Source organism: Tinamus guttatus, unplaced genomic scaffold (assembly GCF_059628265.1).
Source record: "Tinamus guttatus ecotype Peru unplaced genomic scaffold, ASM5962826v1 Tinamus_guttatus_pri_ptg000307l, whole genome shotgun sequence".
NCBI classification, from domain to species: Eukaryota; Metazoa; Chordata; class Aves; order Tinamiformes; family Tinamidae; genus Tinamus; species Tinamus guttatus.
Window position 1 is genome coordinate 5,729,027 of NW_028288841.1, and position 20,345 is coordinate 5,749,371.

Below are 20,345 nucleotides of genomic sequence, written 5' to 3' on the forward strand. Positions count from 1 at the left end.
ATAGAAGCTTAACAGTGGGAAGAAAGTTGGATTTTTAAGAGATTACCAAAATCCTGCTCTTCTGGAGCAAGCAGCTGTGCATGAACTAAGCTATTTACACAGAGAACACACCAAGAATCAGGATGTTGATCTCCTCTCCTAACCGAGCGGCTGGCATAGCTCTCAATATTGCCACGGCTCAGCAGAACAGCAATACTGGTGTCAGATGACAGACAAAGTGGCAAACTTCCAGAGACAGTCATGTATTACAGCATTTGTGCAATAAGTTAGGAAGGCTGTAAATCAACTGGAGATCCTCTGAAATGAAGCTCTTTAGAAATATAAAATCACTGTCATGGGCTGAGGATCTAGGAAGGGAAGTCATTCATTTGGGCTGTATTTCATAATCCTCTGCTATCAGACTTATGTTGTACTTTCCCCTCTCCTAATTGACACTGCAAATGTACCTTCCAGATGGCTACTGCAAGGCATGTAACATCCTGTACCACTTTTACAATACCTGTGGGAAAAAATTAATTAGATCTAAGAAATTTTTGCCTCGGTTCTCAACTCCGCCACAACTCCAGTGTGTGGCCACAGGCAAAATAGCTTATTTTCTTTATACTTGTTTTCAAAAAAAAAAAAAGGAAAAAGATAACTTCTCTCTAAAATCATTTATATTTTTTTGTCAGCCTAGATAAGAACATCTCAGCAAAGGGGTTTTACTATGCCTTTGTACATTTCATACCAAAATAAATGAATAGATATCAGATGTGGGTCAGCATTACAAAAGTAAAAAACAAAAATGAACTTCACTAATGATATTGTTGAATACATAGGCACAGAAATGTTAGAATTATTTAAGGTAATTTTAAAATTTAATCATAAAATTAAAACAATGAAAAAAAATAGGAATGTTGAGCTAATTAGGGCAAGCAGAGTCTACTAGGTGGAATAACTGTTTAGCTGCCCAAACAAAGACCAGAAAATTTCTTGTTTACTTATCACCAAACACAATGACCACTATGATCCCAGCTGCAATCAAATACATAATTGAAAATGAAATAACCAGAGAAATCAAAACCAAAACACAGGGTCAGACCTCCCCCACCACTCATTTCAATGAAATTAACTGCATGAACACTCCCACTCACTCCAGAAAATCAAAAACTAACAATTATTATTCTGAATATCCTCACATTGCTGATGGGATCTTTCCCATAAACTAGAAAGCTGTGCACAATTACCCAAATTAGTCCAACACACGCTCAGTATTTTTGGCATTTTGGGGTACATAAAAATTGGTTGCACATTGTTTTCCTCATATTTACATAAAGCATAACAATGAAGTCAGTAACTAGATTAGCATGAGTTCATCTGAATGATATCCATCTGCATCACTGCATTTTAGTTTGTTCCAATGCCTCTTAAGTCACAAAATGATGTAACTGGGAACAGACTGGCTACATTTTCACCTCTACTTACTGTTCTATCTATGAAGACTGATCACAAAAAAACTGTAACAGGAAAAGAAGAAAAACAGTATGAAACGCATGTACAATAATAGGGAACAATTACGTGTCACAAAATGTAACCACTTGGAAATTCAGACTGTCAAGAAACTGGACATTTAATTATTATAATCATTCTAAACAAGAACTAATTGAAAGTGAAGATTCATTTTTATCTTGAATTTTGCTCATGAATTTTAAGTATGTTACCTATTAGGATATAACCAAAGCTATGAAAATCCAAACAAATTACCCCCTCTTCCAGCAAGTCTTCTTTATGCAATGTAAGCATGCTCTCCTTTTTTTGAGGCATCTGGATGAATATTTCTAGCTAATGGCTAAATTCTTTTCCATATCTAGATTCAAAGAGGCAAGGAATATGTATATACTTTGCTATTCCCCTAGAGAATGGATTTATTTTAGAACAAGAAAAATCTATGTCTACTTTCAAATTTTGTCTCTTCCTCATGCTTCCCTGCCATCACTTATGAATGTAAAAGTTAAAATACCTAGAACTATCTAAGCAAATAAATATAATTGCACAGATATAAACAAAATATGCCTTACAAATATTGTTACTAATTTATAAGTGCCATCCTTTCACTTTCATACAATCTTGATATTTACTAAATGACAGTTGAAAATACGCTAAGACATCATTTACTAACATTATCCCATCGACATCCTTAGCGTGGGAATCAGCTTTCTATTATTATGTTTTACTGTATGTGAAAATACCTCAGACAAATCCATAGTGGTAGCAACATAACCATTTCCTCTTTATGACCTCCTGGGTTACTTCAATGATCTAAACTCATTTAAAGCAATTTTACAGTTCGTGGCATCACAAAGTTCTACTCTTGGTGCATCACAGAAGTCCAGGTGTGTGTTTTCAAGAACTGCTGTCAGCTGTCAGAATCCAATTGGGAATCCAGTGTGCATTTCAGGAAGAAACAAATCTCATTGTTTTTCGTTCTGAAATTAAACACGTACCATCCTGTATGGCAAAACCCAAGTTTGAGAACTACAGCCACAACTGGATGTAGCAGCGTTGTCCTTTTTGCTCACTAATATTTCAAGTTCAAATAAATAAGTCTCTGTCATTGTCACAAAAAAGGGTCTCTGTGTAATAGCCAAGCAACATGGTTGCACAAGCCACTATTCCTGTAGTGAATCACGGGTTTATTTTTTGCTACCGTGTTACCTAAAAAAGAGAGAGAGAGAGTTACTTACACAGAAGTGATTAAAGAAAAATGATAGAATATGCTTTGATGAAGAAACTGTACATGTGAACACATAGTGAATAAACGTGCTCTGGCCATAACTATATGCTCCATATAACTCACATAGAAACAGAATTTATAGGGAAAACGTTGACTTTGCTGTTATCCAAGCAGAGAGATTAGCAGAGAAAGATATGACAGTTTACTATTGAATTGCCATCAACATCTCATGGTGATCTCCTCCAGCTTTATTTTGCTCAGGAGATTTTCAACACCAGTGCCCACAACACAAACGTATGGCTTACATCCCAAAGGATCATTCATGCAAGCTGCTACCCATTCCCAGGGGCCCACTTCATGGGAGGAAGCTAGGGCTCAGGCAGAGCAGTGAGCAGAGTGAATGAATTGTTCTTGCAGCATCAGCCACTGCTGGATATCGCTTCCTCCAGGGAATCCAGTGGTCTCTTCCCATTAGAAGTATATGCACACCCAGTCAGGTGCTTCAGGGGTATGCAGGTCTTAAAGCACACAAATGCACATAAATGCTGCTGTGCAAACCCTATGGTGAGAGGGGCTCATGCCAAGTACCCTGTCCCAGAAACGAATGAGAATAGGCAGTTCACAGGGAGGAAATTTTTGTCACTGGTGCTCTCTGGTGCCAGGACATGCTACGAAGTTAAACAGAGGCTTGGTACTGAAAAATACTTATTTCTCTTCATGAGGTAGCTTGTGTAAGAGAGGAGCTCTTCAGCTTTTCACATGTTTAACTGTCAGCCTCAGTTACCCTAACTATTCATCTAAATTCATCTAAATACAAGGAAATGCTTGGGACTCCCCCAAGCTTCATATACTTCAGGTTACTCTAATAATTTTCACAAAATGAAAAGATAGAAGCCTTGAAGTGATTAAATAGCAGTCTATTTCCTGTTTTCAACCTCTGAAGCTCACTGCCCAAACCAGCACGAATTCCAAGGGGCTAGATAATCCTTATAAAATTAATTAGAAATTTAAACAGTAAGAAAATCATCTTTGCTACATAGCACAGAAAAAAAATAATGTGGAATGAATCTGAACTCTGGTGTTTTAGGCTTAAGCCAACTGTTGAATCGAAGGAATCTCATGAGGAGTATATTTGCTATAATTGTCCACCAGGTTTTTACTGTCTTTTTCCTCATTTAAGTACTCTAATACTGAGAAAGACAGGCTGCTGTAGTAGTTGGACTACTAGTCATAATCAGATAGGACAGTTCATATAATAAGCTATTTGTGTTTAATACGCATTTTGCTGACTGAATTAGACATTTTCTGCTCATTTTTAATCACAAAATATGCTATACCATGCTTTACTTTTCTCTGTCACAATGTGACCGCTGTACAATTAACCCATTTTCTTTCCTGTTCCATCTTGTACAAGCCACATACTACTGTCCAGAATCTGGAGTTATTATTATTCACTACATTTATACAATACCTCTGTGTCTTGATAGACAGAAAAAAACACACACAACATAAGACGTAAAATATCTATAAAAGAAATACAGAAGCAGAGACAGATTCTGTGACCCAGCGTTTACCATGTAAAAAGACGATACCTATATGTAAGCTTGTCATCAGGGCGTTCCTTAAACTACAGAAGAGGGAAATCAGCTTTCCTTGGGAATGCTTTTTTTTAAACACAGTCACACTGTATGATCAACCATTTCTCTCTATGTGACTCTGGAGAATTCTAAACAATTCAGATGGGGAAGAAAAGTGCCTGCAACTGGTCATAATGAATGCCACCCACAAAACCTTGGATAATTCAAGTCCTTTTACTTGGACTAATAAAGACGACAAACCTCATGATTTCAGACTGATTCTCAAGAGGTACAACATTAAAAGCCTGCTACATGAGTACAAAGATCTGGGCATAGTATGAGACAAGTCCTCAGCTTTTGGAAATGTCACTACTACTGAGAAAACAGCTACATTAAATCCCAACCTCTACATTAACTCTCCTGGGTTAGACAAAGGTAAATGCTTAGACAAAGCCAAAGCCCCAAAATAAAGGGTCAAAACCAAATCACTTAAAAGCAGAACATAAAGCAGTGACTTGCCAGAAGCATCCACATTAAAATACAAACAACAAACAATGGAAGAGTTTATAACAAAGACTGAGAAAAAAGTGAGGGGCTGAAACACTTTTAAAGGGACATTTCCTTTAAAGAAATCTACTACTAGCCTATTCCTTTCTCTAATATAGTCAATCACTAGCTAAAGTTTAGGACTTTCTCGTGTGATTTCAGTGCAATGTTAAACCACTTAGTCATTTACATTTGTATGCAGCACCCCAGGGCGACAGTCAGGATTAGGATCTCCTCATGCTGATGCTAAACACATGTGCAAGAAAAGACAGCCCAGTTGTAAGGTGCTTGAATGGAAAAGGACAAAAGGGTACTGAAAGGAAAAAAAAAACATAAGAGAAAAAGCAAAGAGTTCTTTTACGTGTAATATATAAAATGCCTCATATCCAAGCATGAGTGCTCATCGTTTTTCTGATCCTGCCAATTAAATGCTCCTCAAGGCAATCTCCTAATCAGTGCAAAATGCATTTCTCCGGGTTCAGAAATGCAGAGGAAGGCTTTAACGTATAGTAACATTTGCACTCATATTGCTAAACTTTGCCCTCTCTTAGGCCCACGCAAACTCACTGGACTTGAAGAATGTGCACAGATATAATTGAAGGTAGGATGATTTGTATCACGCTTATAAAGACATCCCGAAACTCATAAGAACATATTATCATATTCTGTATTTTAGTGGTTGTATTTTATGTCATGGGTAATAAAATAAATGACCCATGTCAAAATTGCCCTTCTATTAGTAAACTCCCACTGACTCAGGCTGCTTCTTTGCACTTCTTTATGAGCAGGACTTGTGGACAATAGCAATGACTCATCTGGTCAATTGACCTCAGTGAGCTAAAGGCAACTAACTGATCTTAGGAAGGAAAAGACAGCTCTATAGCTGAGGACTTGACACCTCGGGCCTTCAGTTGTCAATGCCAACATAAAGTTCTTTGCTCTACCCTTCATCCCTCTAGTGACTATTATCAGGAATGTTTAAGACCTGCATATTCTTTCCCAATAAAGACCTGTTTCTACAAAGCACTGCTCTTTTCTGGTATGTCCATAAATGAAAGTGTCTTAATCTTTACATAGAACTCCTACTTCACCTGTCTCACCCATGTGTTTGTCATTACCACTTTATCTTACCTATATATAAGAAGGTGAAGTCATTGCCTGCAGAAAATTTTCAAAGGCTGAGGGCAATCTGTGCTTTGCAATAACTGACTGCCAGTCACTCACACTGATTTTAGAGTCGTATATTCTGTGCAGGTCAACTTTCAGCTGCAGGCACAAGAAGTACAGCTGAGGCACTCTACGGACTACATCTCTAGCATTTGATAACATAATGCAGTGATTTGTATCACTGGAACAGGAAATAGGGCTTTTCAGACTCTGGCTTGTTTGGTTGGGTTGCTACTGAGCCTATCACCATGTAATATTGGTGTGGCTAGCTGAAGAGCACCAACAAAACACAGCTGTTCAAATCATGCAATTTTCCCTTTCATACATGATTTAGAACAGTCTTCACTCCTTAGAATACTTATTATTAAACAACATTTGGTGTCAGTATTTGCTTATTAACTCAGAAGGTAACTTAATCAGCAACATTCATTCCCAGCTAGCAGAGGTTACACACGGAAAAGTTGAGCATATGTCTTTGATTGCTATTGCATGCTGAAAACTCTTGTTTTATGATATATTTAGACATGCAGTTCACTATGACTTGATGCACTTTAATGCACTGAGCTCATTTTAGATTGTGAAGCAGACAGAGGACATAATATTTTCTTTCTGCTGACCGTTAATTAAGAAATGGATAGGAAATTTCTTTCAAAAACTGTCTGCCTATAAGATGGTCTGTAATTAGACATGATCTGAGCCACTGATTTCCCATGGTGCACAGTGTTCTGCAGTTCCTCCTGACATCAGTTCAGGTTCTCAGGAACAAGATGAGTCAGGCTACTCCTTTCAAAATCTAAAAGGCTTTCCAGCACAGAAATCTAAATTCCGGTGGTTCTGGTAAAGATCTTGGATCCTTGCATTCTGTTTGCAAATTAAGGAAATGGATCCTAGAAGTCACAGCAGAAGGTTTCTGTGCTCACTAAAGACTGAAGCAGTGGGCTTTGACTGGCTTTCTGAGCCCAGCCAACTGAATTTGGTCAGCTCTTGACACTGAATCACTTTGGAAAGAGGCAGAAGCAAGCAAGCTTGGCGATCAGTGTCTGGGACTCACAGAATTATCCTTCCTTTCTTTCCAGATAGGTGCTACTCAGAAACTTGAGGTCCAAGTTTGAGGAAGCAGGGGTCTGCACTCCAGAAGTGCAAGATCCAAACCCCACAAGATAAATCAAGGGCTGAACTATCCAAGAGATGCTCACTATTGTGTGTATCTTACACCAGTATAAACACAGAATTGGAAGACAGACAGGCCCAAACTGCTGCCTTTGGTTCCTCCTCCTTGACTCCATGACCTGCTGATTTAATCAGGCTGAGACTAAAGAGGCGGCTCTGGCCCAGCATTTTCCTCCCTGAGAACCACTGCACTAATCACTGCTTTGCAAAACAGTGACAAGTCCAATGCTGATGCTCACATCAGCAGATGCAATGCAATAAGCAAGGGTTGCCAGCAGATCTCTGTACTTGCCTTTGTGGTTTTGACTTTATTTCCACTGCTGCAAGACCAACCTGAATAGTCTGGTAGCACTTTACAGTCCTCTCCATCCAAACAGGGGTTCATATGACACCACCACTTCTGTAGGACGATGGAAGCTGGAGAAAGAGAAATAGAAAAGAGAAAGAGAATACAATCTTCTATTACTGTTGTTGCTGATGATTTTAGAAGGGAGGCTGTTGTGCCATGTTTAACTGTTTAACTATTAGAAAAGATAAAATCAATAGTCACCATTATGATACTTACTACCTTATGATCATAATGATCTTGTTTGAGCTTCAGATGTGGTTCAAAACCTGACCAGCACACAGAAGGGCAAATGGCATGGGAAAATGATAGAGACAGGCAGGCACCTCGAGAGAGCAGTGATTCAACTCTAACACGAGTGGACCTCTGGAAGTGTCTTTCTGTCTCCACTGACTACAGAGGTGACTTGCCTCCTTCATTTCCATGCTTCACATAAGCACCTGCTGGAAGGTGGTATGAATTTACAGTCTGTTGTTTAACTTGGATATGCATGTGCAAGGCTGGATGGAGGAACATCACTTTCTCTCTTCACTGGGTAAGAAAATAGAATTGCACAGACACATGAGCATGTGAGGTCTGTCAGAGAATAGCACACAAAAAAGAAGTGGGACCACTGAAAAGGAGATGGATTATTAACTAAAAGTCTATTTGCAGTAACATTGCACATTCTGCAATATATTTTGGAAGACTAGAATGGTATATTTTCATTGTGCCAATTCATTAATTTTCTACTCTTAAGCCAACTTCCCTTAATAAGACCACATTTGTTATTTTTAGAAATGCAGTCATGACTTTTTAATACTGTTGATAACAACAGACACATTCCCCCAAAAACTACTGCAAACCCTTGCATGTATTTCTCAGTTCTGCGCTGTGCATGGGATTTATCAAAACACAGAAAATGATAATGAAATATATCAGTTCACAATCTTACATAACCTAAATTGAATTTCAAAATAAAAAATGTATGAAAATGTTGATTTAGTTAGTCTGTGTTATTCTGCTACGCACACAAAATATTGAATTGCATGCTTTAAAAGATACTATGTTCAAAAGAGATGAAAAAAACTTCCTGTATACTTCCTGTATAACCTTTTTTATTATTATTATTAATTTCAAGGTAGAGACACACCTCTGCAACCTTTAAATTAGGGTGACAAGCAAGCATGCAAGCTGACACAGGATATTGATGAAATATTCATTCAATTACTTTTGTGCTTTCATTCTAGTACAGAAGAGGAGGCATCTTTTGACTATGAAAGATATATTTCTGGAACACCAGTTTGACTTCAGACACTATTTTATAAGCTAGTCTTTCAATCTCAAGACTATAAAATGAATGCACAATTCCTGTCACCAGTCATTTGAGCCTATGATCATCAGCATCCATGCTGATTGATTGTTGATCGACAAGGTGGATAAAATTTGACTGTGCTTTCTAGGACATGAGAGATTACTTCTATTTGAAACACAGAGGTCAATTGTTTGTTTTGTTATCTTTGCTACTTTAAAAATTTTGTAGCATTTTCTATGTCACATTTATTTCAAATATGGCCAAGTATACAAGTCTAGTTCCAAGAAGAGTGACAGCATATACAGAGGTCTCTGCCCAAATAGGAGAACCTGGTAGCCAAACTAGCTATGTCTTTAGAGCTCAGTTCCAAAGCCAGCAAGTCCTCTTGGGAGGCCTGGCTGCTGCCTTACACAATTCTGCTCTGCATATGGACATGGCAACATGGTTAGTCTTAACCTGCACTGTGCTATGTGAATCTGTTTCCATGTATTTACTTTTACCTTGAAATCATAGGATTGTTTTCAGATCTTGAAAACCACTTCTCACTTAGGTGTCTCCTGCAGGTGCCCAGAATCACGTGTGCCTCAGTTACTGACATGATAGCTCCATATGTCCTTATAGCATTTTTCATGTTGATTACTTGTTAGAGTTTGGTAAGTTCTGAGACCACAGAAAATGCACAGAATATGGCAGTTTTTATTTGCCTGTATAATCTGCATCAGCCTGCTTCTAATATCTTATTTAAAAGCTGTTTGTTGACTAGCCAAAAGTGCAAGACAGGACTGGGTTCGCACAGCACTATTGATCAAATATGCCCGTTTACCTCTCTCCCTAACCTGAGTAGACCACACGGAAATACAGTACATCAGATAGTGCCAGATCACCTCCAAGAATACCATCGTACCTATAAACAAGCATAGATGTTCACAGAAAACATTGTGGAGTCAATCTACAACTCAAGATCCTCAAGCTCTTCAATACACTGCATTTTCACCTTCTATTTCTCTCTTGTTGAGACACGTTCAGCAAAGCTGACTCCTACTCTTTCTCTGACTGATTTCTATGCTGTGAAGATACCTCTCTTCAGATTAGTAACAACACTTTGAAATACTTACTAGAGATCTCATTCTATTTGCTTTCAACAAATCCCCTATTCTTTGCTGTAGCAAAACACTAATTCTTACATCCATTTAATGTTCAATTTCTTTGTAGCCATAACATCCATTTTGTTGATCTATATGTCCTAACCAGCTGCAGCTCTGTGTCAAACACATCCTGCATGTCGGTCCAGTAAAATTCTCAGTCAGATCCTTAGGTTCATCATCATAACAAGTGTTCTTTAACTGTCACTATAACGATTTGATCCTTGAAGGATATAAAAGGTTTCCTTTTCTTATCAGATCAAGGCACTCTTGGAGAGGTTGCAACGGATAACTTTTATAAGGAATGAGACCAGCTATGTCACTCATACACAACCAGCTTCATGAAGGAAAAGGAGACTGCTTTGGTCTGACGTCTGCCAGCTCATTGGCTGGGGCTTACCCTGCCAGAAATAAATCTGCTGTTGATATCACTCCCTTGGAAATGTGACTTCATGGAAACAGTAGATTCACAGAGATTAATGCTGAAAGATGTCAATACATCATCTCATCTTGCCTCATGTGATTCACTGTGTTGTGTCTCCAAGTTTTGTTTGGCTACAGTGTCTTCCAAGCCAGTGTGGAACAAGTGAAGAAAGAAATTTTTTCGCCAATAGTTAAACGGCCTAAGCATGAACACACATCTCTAGTTTTCTTCTTCTTCCAACTTACTCTGTTGTTCTTTCTTATACATGACTGTACCTGTTAGTAATCATCATTTTTTCCCTGTGAAGACACCAAACATGCTGCAATCAAATAACTTCTCAAGTTTCTGTCTGATAAGCAGAGTTGATTGAATTTTTTCAGTGTTTTTAATCACAAAACTCTATGCTAATAAAGACAGCTGTAATTTCAAACAGGACTATGCCATGTGACTATAACAGACTGAAAATTAAAGAAAAAGAAATCCCTGTAGAAGTTGATTATCATGTTCTTCAGCTAACAATAAAGCAGGAAGTATCCTACCATCTTACTTGTTACCAAAAGCAGAACAGTGACATTGCTCCATGGCACCTTTCTGCCTCAGCATTAATGCTTTCCATATCTCATGCATTATGGGCCCATACTTCTGTGTATGTGCCTGTGTGGGTTTCTTTGTGTTTCATATTTACTTTAACAAAATAATTCACATTACCTTGAGTCTGGACAAACAGATTTCTTTTCTATACTCTAGATTAAACTTTATTTTTAGATTAAACTGTGTAAATTTTCAGTACACCATTCTATTGTAGATTTCCTTTTCTTCTTTGAATAGCAACACAACAATAGCATCTTTTTGAATTCTCAAGTATTCTAAAATACATTTAAAAACAGTGGGAGGGAAATCTTTTCTTCTATTGCTCCTTTTATGTGTTTTTTATGTACTGATTTTTTGTTTTCCTGTTTCCATATTCTCTCTTCACTTCAAACTGGAACCCAGATGGGCTTTCAGCCAAAATTATCCTTTTACTTCATTACATTTCTTTGGCCCTATAAAAAGATCTTAACATTTATTCCCTATCTGAATGCTTCCTCTGTAAATATTCTAAAACTGATAGAAATGCCTGGGTGGAAGATGATTTGGCTAGTGATAATTTACTCAGAGATGCATTTAATGCACTTAGCTAGGATAGCTCCACTACAGACAAAACTCACTAATGCTTTATCTTCTTGGCAATAGCTGTTAGCCAGGCTGGAGCTACTTACGCAAGGATGTTTGTTCCCATAAACAAAATGGGGAAAAAAATATATAATCTCATAATGATTACTTTAAATGTAAATGTTTGTTCAATGCTGACAAAAGATTGAGTTGACCTTTGCTAAGCAAAATTTTCTATAGCTGCAGTTGAGTAGTACTGAAGGCAGGTTTTACAGGCTGTTACTATGTCTTCTCTGCATATTTAAATACTCCTTTTCACAGGCTCTGCTTTTTTTCTGAGCTTAGCGACTCAACTTATCTACAGCAACATTCCACAAAACATCACGTTGGCCTTCGTCTGGAGTCTCAAAAAAAAACAGAAAAAATGAGAGGTGCATATGAACAGAGAAATACCTTGTTTTTTTTGGTTTGCCAATATTTGTCAATAGCTTTTAGAACTCATCTGAAATACAAAAATCACAATTTCTTGTTGTCTGCATACAAAATGCAATTATCTGAGTGAGCAGAAATTGATGTGTGTTGTCATGGGCAAAGGATAAAAAAATTACCTTGACCCAGAAACTTATTGCCCTGTACCATCGTCCAGACTATGACGAGTGATTATCCCATGCTTGGGTGAAAATGCTCTGAAGAACCCTGCCTGTAGGAAACAGATTTTCAGCTTCCCTTCCTTCTTTTTAAATGAACTCTTTTGACTTCTGCTACTACCAGTAATTAAAGTTCCCAGGATGAAAGACACTGTAGAAATACAAAGCACCCTATAAATGTTAGTTAAGCCCTACAACACAGTAAGTATTATTATATAACATGGACAAGGACTGATTCCTGGTATACAAGGCACTTTTTCACTTGAGACATTTTCAAGATTTAACTAGTTTTAACATTTGTTTCTGCAGCACTTTGAACCTTTGATTGCAACTTAACTGGACATCTGCCATGTACCAAACAAAAACACTCAGTTCCCTCCTTATCACGGTAATGAGAAAAAACTTGCAAATTACCAAAACCAGGAACAAAAATAAATTTCAAATGAGGAAAGCTTTTTTCTTCAGTTAAAATGTGCTGGAGAAAAATCCAAAAAAGTTTACTGGAGCCAAAGATTATTGGAGTCAAAGGCTCCAAGAGTAAGTTCCAGTCTGCAACAGAATGGCAAGTATCTAGATTTGCCAAAATCCCAAATCTTTGGTGCCTCATGCATCCTGGGAGAACCTATTTCTCACACTTGACTTAGTTTCTCACAGAGTATCTAGACTCCAGGGCCATCAATGTGCCTACAGGAAAGTTAAAATCAGCTCATGGCTTCCTGGCCTGTCAAATGCCTTCATTTAGAAAGGAGCATTTACTTCTGTAAAATCATCATGCAGATCTCAACAAAAGTAATTGTAATTTTATAATTATATAGCCACTTTTTGGTCAAGAAGGGAAAACTTAATCACATTCAGAAGTGTTTTAAAGGCTGCCACTTGGCATAAAACTCAAAACATTATCCCATTGCTCTGCTTTGGTGGCCTCTTCGTTGCACTTCAAAACACCAGAAATATGGAAATTCTGAAAAGTTCACAGGCAATGTAGCCACAGGGAAGACTGATTTGCTATTTGCATCCCCCACAGAGTTATTTTCCTTGTGAGTGGACACCATGCAAACAGATCATGCCTATAGAATCCTGTCTGCTATAAAGCCATTAAGCACTAGGTTACTTCTAGGCAAGATTTTCAACTACAAATCTTCACTGTGTCAATAATCTCTCCAGTGCAGCATTCCCCTTTCCCCAGCAAGTTACACCCCAAACCTGCTTGGGCAGTGCTGTGTGATACCCTCCCACATGTGAGAAAGCACCATTTAAAGCAAGAGGTAAAAGCAGCTCTGTGGATGTGACCAAGAACTGAGGAACCTGGCAGAAGAGGTGGGTGGCAGTTACCAGACATGTGCTTAATGAGTGCTGCTTGGTTTGCTGCTCTTGTCTTAACACACTTTTATGACACAGAAACAGTCTGAGGTAGGAATTACAGGTCCTACCGTGTGCATGACACGCATGATCAATAGCACAGAGAATGTATTGACCTCACGTAAATGAAGTTTACATGAAATTAACCTTTTGGTTACAGTAATTCTGTACTTTTGGCAAGTCCTTCCCATTAATTTCCGGTTACAAATGGGCAAAACACGGGCAAATATAAATAGGCCCAAACTGAGTAAAAAGCTGTTAGAAAATAAAAATGAAATGTCTAAATCAGACTGAAATAAGCAATTTAACACATTTTTTAACAAACTTTCTGGTTTCTGCAGTGGAGGGGCCTACTGAAAAAGATGCATAGAGTGGGAGAAAAAACATGTAATCCTGAAGCTGAGGAAAGACAGAGATACCAAGGAAAGTCCCAGGTGCTTGCAAAAATAAGCAAAGCCTGTTAAAGCATCATCCTACAGGGGGAAAGGGATAAAAGACTTCTCCTTTAGAGACCAAAATCTTTCATTTGCAATATGCAGTTGTGTTCAATTTTAACCATACTAGAAGGAAAAACAGATATTACATTCTTTCAGCAACTATTTGCATTGACAAAATGAATTAGGCTTGTGTAGCATCATGGATTTATATGATTCCATCATGGAATGACAGTGTCACCTTTGCAATGCTTAAGCAAGCTTAAAAGAACACCTGACTTTTATTATCTATCATATGTAAAAGTATTACTGTTGCTTGACATGTCTCTTAAAAATACAGAAGATGCTTTTGATCTGACAAGGAAACTGCTTAACAAATTGCACAGTTAAAGTTGATTGTTCCCGAACCGCAAGGTGTGAAAAGTTTAAACATCTAGGAAACAATCTTAAATAAAATATTCTCCAACAAAAAAAAAAACATTTCAGACACTTCGCATGTATTTAGAGATTTATGTCTAGAACAAACTACCTCTGAAAGTTAGACTAAAAATCGGATTTTGAAACTTCTGTTCTTGTGAAGGTCACAACCTTGTGTGAAAAGCAATGAAATATCTTACTTATCAATTAACAAAATGGAGGAACTAGTAACTTCTGTGCCAATATTAATTAAAAGTGAGCTACTCTATTTTTCTGCTTTGCTTCAATTTAAATGTAAATTTTTCAGATTCTTCTATGTTAATAACTTTATAATGCTTACTTACAAGTAGGTGAAAGAAGACTTTACAAGAAATTTTCTAAGATAAAAAAAATCTGAGTGTTAACTCTATTTACGAGATGATAGCAGTTCCAGGGAAAAGGTTTTGTTGGTGGAAAAACGAAGAAGAGCGACCCACAGTTTTGGAAATGCTGTTAAACTGGAGAGGAGAAGTGTGGAGCTGAGGTACACAGTGAACCTCCAGGAAGGAAGTTTTATAAATCCTTGGAATGTCTGGTCAACATTAGAATCTAGGTAAGATTTTAGCTTCAGTGTATATACTCCATTTAACTTCACGAGAGTTTTACTACAAAAACTCTAAGAATGGCAATTTAGAGATCCATGAGAATTTCAGTATCTCCCAGGAAGGTGATGGGCTAGGGCTCCAACTATATCACATTTTTCCGTAATCAGATGGGTGTCTTAGGTGGGGCACTGTGTCCTACACCAACAGCAGGCTACCTCTGCCCTATTCTCCAAACTCGAGTGCATTTGGAGTTACAACATACACAACTGAATAGACAAGGATTGGTATTAACACACTCAAGCCCAATGTGAGAGTGCATTATGCACAAAAAAAGAAAAAGGTTAAATATCCATCCTGAGAACAAATCTTAAAACCACATGTCTCAGCATGCCCATTGTTTGGACTGCCTTTATTATCTGGTAACTTTTTAACCAAGCTACTAAGTCAAGGCAACAGGAAGAGTTAATATCATTAGCTTGAATTTCTTGGCTTATGCCATTTTCAGGCTAGTTTTAAAGGAGAATTATTGTGTGGAAAAATTAAGAAGTTTTATTGGCACAGACATGAAATGGACGAGTACATATATTAAGAGGATTAATTACACCCAGATTTATGCACATACTCATTATCTTCAATGCACAGAGATGTTTCCAAAATTAACAAAAGGAAGGATTATGCTTTTGAGGCAGTGGGAAGTCAAACAATCAAGGAGACTAAACTTCTCGAACAATCTTAATGAACCGTGTCTGAGCAGAAGGCTGCTTACCTTCCACACAAGAGGGCTGAGCCCTCGTTGTCCCAGCCACCTGCCCCGGGAAGCAGGAGCACTTCACTGTTTGTGACCGTTCTTCAATCCGGTTCTTATTGCAGCAACGATGCACTGCCACAACTTCACATGTCCCTTGCTTGACTTGGTGCTGGCCTAAAAATCACAGGGATAAGTTTTGGAGAGCAAAACAAGATAACATCAGTGCATGACGAAAAGGCCAGTTGGCTCAAATCTACAAGACATTGACTTTCTTGCACATCCATTAAATCCTAGGAAGATGAACAGGCAAAGCATCTGGTAGGACCTGGCTTACTCCCTGAAATTATCCTATTCTTTCTTACAAAAGTTTAATTCATCATAACAAATTAATTTTTCCACTTACCTTCCCCAGGCGTTAAGAAGCCATAGGACAAAAGGAGACTGTAGTCAGCTTGAAGAACTGGACAAAAAGACTTGCAAAATCAGACCACACTCCTCCTTCCTTTAACTTGCCTTGTATTAGGTTTATTTTCAAGTTCTTTCTCTTCATACACAATGAATAGGATGAAATTTCTAACCTTCTAACATAACAGTTACATAGAGCAAAGCAAGTGACACAAACTCGGATTGTTCTGCTTTCCCTACATGCTCCATATTTGTCCAATTACCTGTTACTGACTAAAAGAGATAAAGAGACATACAGAACACCTTGGTCTGACACAAAACGGCCAGCCTTGCACACTTATAGAGGACTATCTTACTGAAGCCATGGAGATTACTGCACTTTTAGAGCAGGAATTTTTCCAATTTACTAAGTGGGAATTCTCAACCTCAAGGCAATTTAGGCTTCTAAGTAAGTTTTCCAAAAAAACAGACAGCATTATCATAGATATGATTTTTTAAGGGTTGACTTGGCAACATTCCTTCGTTGCATGTGTTTGGAGAGCTGCCTGACTTTTGCTGCCAGGTTTGTATGCACAACCTCCTCAATGGACAGAAAGCTGTGCATATACAATCTTGGAAAGCATATTTAGTCTTCCATGTGTGCACTCAAAATGTAAAGAGAAATTATATATTCAGAGGTACGTTTTTTTCCCTGAGTAAAAAGGCTACATTGTACTTTTAAGCAAAATATGCTGCAACAGGAAAACGCATAATGTATTTTACAGAAAGTTGGAAAAATGTTGAAGACAGCATAAAAGTATCTTACACAGTTGTATTAAGTTTATTGTTACCTTGAATTTTCATGTAAGAATCTATTACCTATATCATAATAACATAAAAAAAGTAAAAACAGAAACCAACTTGTAGGACAGCAGCTTTTTTTGTAAGTCAACATGAAGAATAGATACACAAATAAAGAAAAAATTGACCATGCCATTTTATTCCAAAGTATTGTTTTAGGAAACACCTCTGCATGACAATTTTGAAGATAATAAATAGATGGACTGAGATTCTGAAAGAAAATATTTTTTAAATTATGTTTTTAGTTAAAGAGAGTATTTGTTTTTTTGATTATGGATCAAAAGGTCTAAGCCAAGACCCCTTGAAATAAATGGAAAAATCTGTATGTTTCCATAAAGTGCTTATAGTGGTGATCCTGCACTCCACTCAGTCAACAACAAGGATCCTATTAACTTCACTAGAGCAAGGTGACATTCTAGATTGTCTCTTGAGGGAAATATTTTATAATGAAGTGAAGAAAAGGCAAATATTTGGAGCACCATAAGATCAAACCACACAGTTAGCTATGTACCATATATGAGACCAAACAGTCAGGTCTTATTTTAATAAAAGTCATAATTCACAAGACATTAGATGGCAACATAAGATTGGAAGATGCTTTGTTGGGAAGTATAAATCCTGTTGGGTTTGTACATCATAAGGATGGACTATGTCAAGATCAAGCAATCAATACATAGCTGAAAAATGTCTATTATCAAGCCCAAATCCTGCTACCTTTAGGTAAAGAGTCCTGCAAGTCCGTACCAATATAAATCAAGCACACTTTGGCCATGAGCCTGAAAAGCACATGGCCTGCTTTCAATCGACCTGTTTGAATTTTAAAGTAGTGCTACTGCTCCCCTAAAGTGCCAGGAATCAACAAGTACATGGATGTTTAAGTTACATCTCGGATGTGTCTTTTCCTTTAGTGCCTTTATGGTCCTGTATGCTCATTTGTGCTTCCCAAGGAGGCAAAAGCAGGTGTCCCCTCTCTGCCTGCTGCAAGCTTTGGAGTGCTAACCCTATTCTGAGACACTGCTGCCGTGGAAGAGGGCTCTTCTCATTTGTCCCCACTGTGCTAATCTCACAAACACCAGAATAACACTGTGAAAGGTACTAAAAAGCCAAAGACATCTGCATGCATCCTTTGCATTAATTGGATTGCCCTTATAATAGTTTGTCTCCTCCCACACATTCACATCTGTATTTCTACTGCTTATTCATGCACGTCTTTACACTCATTCTGTTGAACATATACATTTGCTCACAGTATTCAGGTATGACTGCGAACAACTGCTGAACAAATGCTAAGTGTTAACGTGCTAGTTCCCTGTACCGATTTCTCAGCATTCATCCGTCCAAAGAACGAGTCTTGCAGCCACAATTTGAAGAGTGGCTTTCAAAGTTAACAAAACCCATAGAATCTCTTAAAAATTTAACCAGCAAGATAGATTATTCCCTCCTAGATCTACTGATCATATAGGAACATAAGAATACCCTCTTGCACGTTATAATTTCCACCCTGCACTAGATAACAAACCTTCATCTCAGATTTAAAGTATACTTAAAGTACAGCTGAGAACATAAAGACAGAAAAACTCATGATCAGCCTTAAAATATTTTAGAAACAATGGACTTCAAGGAAGTCTGAGCATTAGAAGAGCAGGGACCAAAGTATTTTAAAGTATGAAACGCACAGTGAGTGAATTCCATGCCAGACACATCAGGAAGGCCATTTCAGGGAGAGTTGCAGCAAGAGATAGTTAGAAAGCAGGCTCTGGAGAGCAAAGCCCCTGTGGGTTCACTTATAAAAAGCCCATAAATTCATACCTCTTCACCTGTAAACCTATTCAGACCTGCAGCCTACAGGCTGACAACATTTACAGTTGAAATTCAGTAACATCTTCCCATTTAAATAAGAAAACTCTCCAAGGAGAGACACATTTTTGTCAGCAACAGTACCAGGGAGAGGTTCTTGTCATGGTACAGCCTCTGCATGCCTATTAGGGGACATCTGGCCAGATGCAGGAGAGGAGAGAAAATGCGGGGCTGTGGGTTACTTCTGTTCACAAGCGCAGCACAAGTTCTGCTCTCAATATCCCAGTTTATTTACAGCTTAGCTTCCTTAAAAATACCCGTGCTACTGCAGTCAACTAAAGGCAGTTTTTCCGTCTAGGTCTCTGTACAAGACATAAGACGTAACAGGAGAGGGGCTACTAATAGCAGCAATCCCCAGGCCACTTCCTGCTATGAATTTTGCTACCTTCTAGCAGGACAGATATGAGTAATAAGAACTCTCAGGTGCTCAAGTCCAGAGACTTGTCACAGGAAGACTCTGTGACCATTTCTTTGTTTTCCAGCCCAAAATAACGTGGAGTAAGTAGAGCTTCTAGGCAGCCTTTACAGTTTGATTCTCAGAGAAGGCAGCCATCAGTTTTGAATAAGCTAGAAATGATCAGGCTTTCACCTTACAAGTCATCATAAGTGAGTGGAGTTGGCTCCCCACTGAACTGTTTATTCTCAGTATTTTTTTTCAACAATTTTCAAGAAAAATATTAGACAAGACTGTTTTTACTTGCAGATATGCAACTTGTAAAATTCTTTTGAAAACCTCAAATAAAGAGAAACACAATTATTGTTAAAAAAATGACAGATCACAGTGATGTACTTCAAAAATACAAGAAAAATATTGAAGGAGGCTTTCAGAAGCTTGCAAGGCAGTTCCACCCACATCCATTTCATCTTGCTAACTAGTTCAAATAGCTCCCAAGGAGTGGTCTCTCAAAGCAATATACATACAGGCAGCATGCCTTTATGAGAAAACCTTAATCCTGGCAATCTTCCCCTTTTTCTAATTTCTTAGATAAGAAACATATGGAAAAGACACAAGTAAAGGGAGTTTTTAATATCTTTCATAAGCTGCTCTCTTTGATGAAGAAAGCAACTAGCACTGCTGAGAACAGAGTATCTAAACAATGGAACAACAGGACCCTGCCCAGGACATTCTTCAGGGAACCTCAAAGCCAGCAAGCTTGGTCTGCACAAAATCAACTGCATCATTTATCTAAAGTGTAAGAGCATGTCTGCCAATAAGGAGATGAACGGCTCTGGAGGCTAGTATCACACACAACAGTATGAGAAGCAAACGAGCTCAGAAGTCAGCAGAGATGCTGCTTGGAAGAAGAAAACACTCCAAAAAGATTGGTGTCAGTTTAGCATCTATTCGGCCTTCACCTCATACTATCTTTTGCTTGCACATACATGAGCACACAGAAGCACATGCGAAGAGGCAAATATTCCTAGAAACACATATATTAAAGAAAATAGGAAATGCTGTTTTTCACGTTTTGCTATCAAATATTTTTACAAAATGAAAAATCTTTAGTTTACGAGCTGTGGAT

The 20,345-nt window shown here is 37.9% G+C and overlaps 1 protein-coding gene across 1 annotated transcript in view; it reads right to left on the minus strand.

Moving 5' to 3' along the window:
- Positions 1–1,472: 1,472 nt before the first annotated feature.
- The window catches only part of TAFA4 (TAFA chemokine like family member 4), a 49,429-nt gene continuing 30,556 nt past the window's right edge, over positions 1,473–20,345 (minus strand). Inside the window, 5 exon segments of the mRNA XM_088528322.1 lie at positions 1,473–1,496; positions 2,484–2,633; positions 2,636–2,694; positions 7,507–7,590; positions 15,739–15,894. Coding sequence (XP_088384448.1) covers positions 1,473–1,496; positions 2,484–2,633; positions 2,636–2,694; positions 7,507–7,590; positions 15,739–15,894 — 473 coding nt within the window.